This window comes from Gossypium arboreum, chromosome 5 (genome assembly GCF_025698485.1).
Source record: "Gossypium arboreum isolate Shixiya-1 chromosome 5, ASM2569848v2, whole genome shotgun sequence".
Lineage (NCBI taxonomy): Eukaryota > Viridiplantae > Streptophyta > Magnoliopsida > Malvales > Malvaceae > Gossypium > Gossypium arboreum.
Window position 1 is genome coordinate 92,277,719 of NC_069074.1, and position 4,488 is coordinate 92,282,206.

Below are 4,488 nucleotides of genomic sequence, written 5' to 3' on the forward strand. Positions count from 1 at the left end.
AATATATGATATCAAATAAATTAAAGTCAATGGAAAATATTGAGACAAAAATAAAAACGCAGGGCAGGAAGCTTCCAAACATTATATTTATGGATAGAATAGTATTTACAACCTTCACCATTCTAATTATGAAGTGAAGATATTCGTATTTATACGTATATAAATTATAAAAAAGGTATATTCCTATTCAAAAATCAAGCAGCTAATTAGACCAAGTTGCCGTTGCGTGGTCAAGATTTGTTTTCTTTTTAATATTACTAGGGAAAGATTAACCAGGAATTATATCAAATGTTTTGGGCAATAAATTATTTCCAAAGTCCACAGGATTTCTCAGTATAAATGTCTGTGTTTTGTTCATAAAAATGAAGCAACAATTGGCCACTAGCTTTCATCAACATTTCGCCTTCACCCCAGAAATTATAGTAAAGCAGAGACAATGAGAGGAACATCGGTGTTAAGTTGGATTCTGATCATCTGCGTCTGCCAAGTAGCAGTGCGGAGCCAATACTACTCGGACACCCTACCATATCAACCCAGGCCAGTTTTGGTCACCAATCTTCACTTCTATATGCACGAATTTACGGGCACTACAGCAGTCGTGCTAACCCAAGCTAACATCACAAGCAATAATTCATCAGTGCCATTTGCTACCCTAGTTGCCGTTAATGATCCCCTCAGGACTGGTCCTGAGCCTGACTCAGAGCTGATTGGAAATGTTCAGGGTATTTCCCTCCTAGCCGGATCAAATGCATCGAGCACGCAGTACATAGAATTTGGATTCAATACCGGTAAGTTTAACGGCAGCTCTCTAAGCGTATTTTCAAGGGGAGACCCAGGGCTTGCGGTGGTCGGAGGAAGAGGACAATTCGCGATGGCAACGGGGACTGCACTATTTAACCCTATCCTTATAAATGCCACCAATGTCATTATTGAGTTTAATTTTACTGTAATTCATTACTAAGATGTTATTTACAGAGTCAATCCTCTTGGATTAGTGTGAAAGTCATATGATTATGCTTCACCTGTTAGAATAAATGTATGAGAAATATATAGGTTTGTAGTATTAAAAATTAAAATTCTCATACTTGGTCATTGTACTTTATCATTATACGATAAATAAATATTAATTTCTTAGCTACAAAAATATATCTATCAACTACTTATCTTCATCTCTAATAGAGATTGCTTTATGCACAAATTTGGAAAGTTTGTTGACAACGAAACAATTATTGTCTAGTGTCAAAGTCAAATATTACAACGAAGCAACAAATTTTTTGGCCTCTTAATTTGGCGTCGACTGCAGCAAAGCCACCATGAAAACTTAAAAGAAACTAAAGTGGACATAAGGACATTGGTGTTTACTTTGCTCAATATATCATAACAAATATATTCTTGTGTTAGAGATGAATAAATCTTGAGATTCCCATGAAATGATTCAAATCACTGGAAAATCTCTCTGCCAAAATTTGGATAAAGTCAGAAATAATTATTTTGAGTCAATAAATCCGTATTCAGCAATACTTAGGCCTCTAATAGATCCATAAATCAAAGCATAGTTGTGAAGGTTTACATTTTTTTCAATCAATTTGGCTTCTATTCTCTCTCTCTCTCTCTCTCTCTCTCTCTCTCTCTCTCTTGTTAAGTTCGAGCCTCAATCTTTTAAAAGGAGACGAATTTGACAACTAATCTTTTAAAAAGAATCAAATTGGTTTTTTTTAAACTTAAATACTGACTAAAATGTTAAATTTTTTAAACATGATAGCTTTCATGAAAATCCACATATACTTCATATATACTAAATTTTTCTATGTTTTTATGAGCTTTTTATAATTTTATATAATTTAAAATTTATTTTTGAATATTTTAATTGTTAAATTATTTGTGGACATGGTATATAAAACAAAAATGTGTCATGTTAGCATAAAGTAGACGCAGATTGCTACGCCAACATCATTAAAGAAAATAAATATTAGTCATCATCACCGCTAAAAAAGGATTTCAAAGGTTAATGGCCAACTCAATTAAAAAAAGAATAAGGGTTAAATTGACAAAATTTAAACATTGAAGGCTAAATTTGACATTATGCAATAAGTCAACCTTTTGAACTTAATTCTAGATTTAGTTAAATTTTTTGGATTAAATTGAAAATTCAAATTAAATTCAGCCTTACGTTAAATTTGACAAAAGTTTAATCACAATATTGAAAAGTTAACAAAAGTTGAATTTGACTTTCTAATCTCCAACCGCAGGCCAAATGTGTTGAATTTTTCAGCTTACTACAATTTTTTTCTTTCATATGGAATAAAACATTAATAAAAATACTCTTAAACTTATAAACTCAAACATTCAACTATATTATTTTGGTGTAATATCATTTTCTTGTTTTGAAGATATAGTTTAGCAATTGACATTTATACTATTTTAAAAGAAAATTGTTCATGATCTTAAACCATTTTTTATTTTATGTTTTATGAACAAGATTATTTCTTTGATGTTGTTGAGACAAGATGTGAAGAATAAAGTTGAGTGCACTTGAAAGTGCCCACTGTAGGCTGACATTGAGGCAATTAATTACTTACCTTATTTGAGTTGGCAATCTACTAAATAAAATCTTTGGCCCTATTAATGTGTTGTTATATTGAAGATACTATGGTTCATCTATAGAAAACAATCCTTGGCTATTGATGATTGGATTGGATTCGAGTGAACCAATTCAACCCTTGGAATGTAGAGATTCGATCAAGATTGTATTGTTGATTTTGGAGAGCATGCCTTCAATTAATTGTGCTTCGATTATTGATGTTGTGATAGCTATTTTCAAGTAGTTACTTTGTATTAAATTAGACTTGATGCTAGCAAACTGAAATTGATATATACTTTGAGGCTTGTCTAGGTTATGTATGAAAGCTGATTAAGAGAACTTGAATATATTCATTAAGGAATTGTTTTGTGAGGAAGTGCAAACTAAATTGTAAACATTGTTGAGTGTTTACTTCCCAAGTTCTCAGGGGGGAGATTTGAGGTGAGTGTTCTAGTTTTTAAGTACAAAGGTGAGATCTCTATACTCGGGGAGTGATAGAGTGTGAATCACTTGTATTGTGGATTAAAGATAGTGGAATTGGTCATTGAGTTAGGCTTCACAGATGTAAGGAAATGAAACTATGGAAACAAGTTCTTTGTGTTCTTTGTTTTTTATTCCACATATTTCGTAGTGCTAAGCCATAGTGGCCACTGCATTCAAGCACTTCCATTAACTATTTTCATATTAAGCAAACAAAAACTATAGGTAGAAACTATTGGTATCAGAGTTTAATGTCTTTAGTGATGAATCCCAGTGTTTTTGTTTGCTAACAAAGGAAGGTTTTTCAATTACTCGTCGCCCTATGCTTTAGAATGGTAACTATCCCGACTAAAAGGCTAGGATGAATGTCTACATTAAGTCTATTGATGAAAAGGTAAAGGGTTCTGTACTAACAGGACGGCAAGCTCCAACTGTCGATTCTAATGTTGGAAAGGTTTTAAAACCTAAACTTGAGTGGACTACTAAACAAGAGAGAGTTATTACTACAAAATTTAAGGCCTTATATGCCATAATTTATGGTATTGATGTGAAAGAGTTCAAGCATATTTCCAAGTGCACTATTGCAAAGGAAGCTTGAGAAATTCTCCAAATAGCTTATGAGAAAACTAGTACTATCAAGCAATCCAAGATGTACATATTGACTACCAAAGTTGAAACATTGAGAATGAAAAATTCTAAGACAATTGGTGAATTTTATGCTAAGTTGTGTGACTTGCCTAATGAGGCATTCACCCTTGCTAAAGTGTAATCCAACTCTAAATTGGTAAGAAAGGTCTTGACGTCACTACCTAGAAGGTTTTCAATTAAAGTGGTTGTTGTTGAAGAGACCAAATATCTAGAGAGCTTGAAGATTGATTAGTGGGTAGGGTCCTTACAAACTTTCGAGCTGAACTTGGATGAATCCAGGAGGGTTAAATCAAAAGGAGAAAGAAACATTGGAATCCAAGTTGTTGATGAAGTGCCAATTACCAATGCCTCTGCAATAGAAGAACTTCAAGAGTAGGTTGCTCTACTTACTCAAAACTTTAATAAAGTTTTTAAGAAGCAAACTAGGAGGCTCAAGAAGTTCGAGACACCAAAAACCACTCAAAGATCAAGAGAAAAGGTGATGTTGTCAGGGAGGAAAATGAGAAAGAAAAGATGAAAGGCATCCAGTGTCATGAATGCCTTGGCTATGGTCATATTTAGGCTGAGTGTCCAACGTCGTCTTTAGTTACGTACAAGAAATTTGATAATAGAATAATATCAATTTCACACAACTCATGAAATTACAATAATTTAATATAATTTACATTTTATTTATTTTAGTCCCTATATTCAAAGTGCCCATATCTTTCGATATTTAGTATTGCATCAAAATCTAATTTCATATTCTTTCATTAGGGACCCCAAGCTTTTCGTCTATA

General features: G+C 32.8%; 1 protein-coding gene across 1 annotated transcript; it reads left to right on the forward strand.

Annotated features, from left to right (window-relative positions):
• Positions 1 to 336: 336 nt before the first annotated feature.
• On the forward strand, positions 337 to 1,144 carry LOC108452527 (dirigent protein 4-like). The gene has a single exon (XM_017750326.2). The coding sequence runs from the start codon at positions 437 to 439 to the stop codon at positions 959 to 961; it is 525 nt and encodes a 174-aa protein (XP_017605815.2). The 5' UTR covers positions 337 to 436; the 3' UTR covers positions 962 to 1,144.
• Positions 1,145 to 4,488: the final 3,344 nt, after the last annotated feature.

Excerpts from the sequence above, each read along its gene's own strand:
- LOC108452527 (XM_017750326.2), top strand. The coding sequence starts at position 437 with ATGAGAGGAACATCGGTGTTAAGTTGGATTCTGATCATCTGCGTCTGC.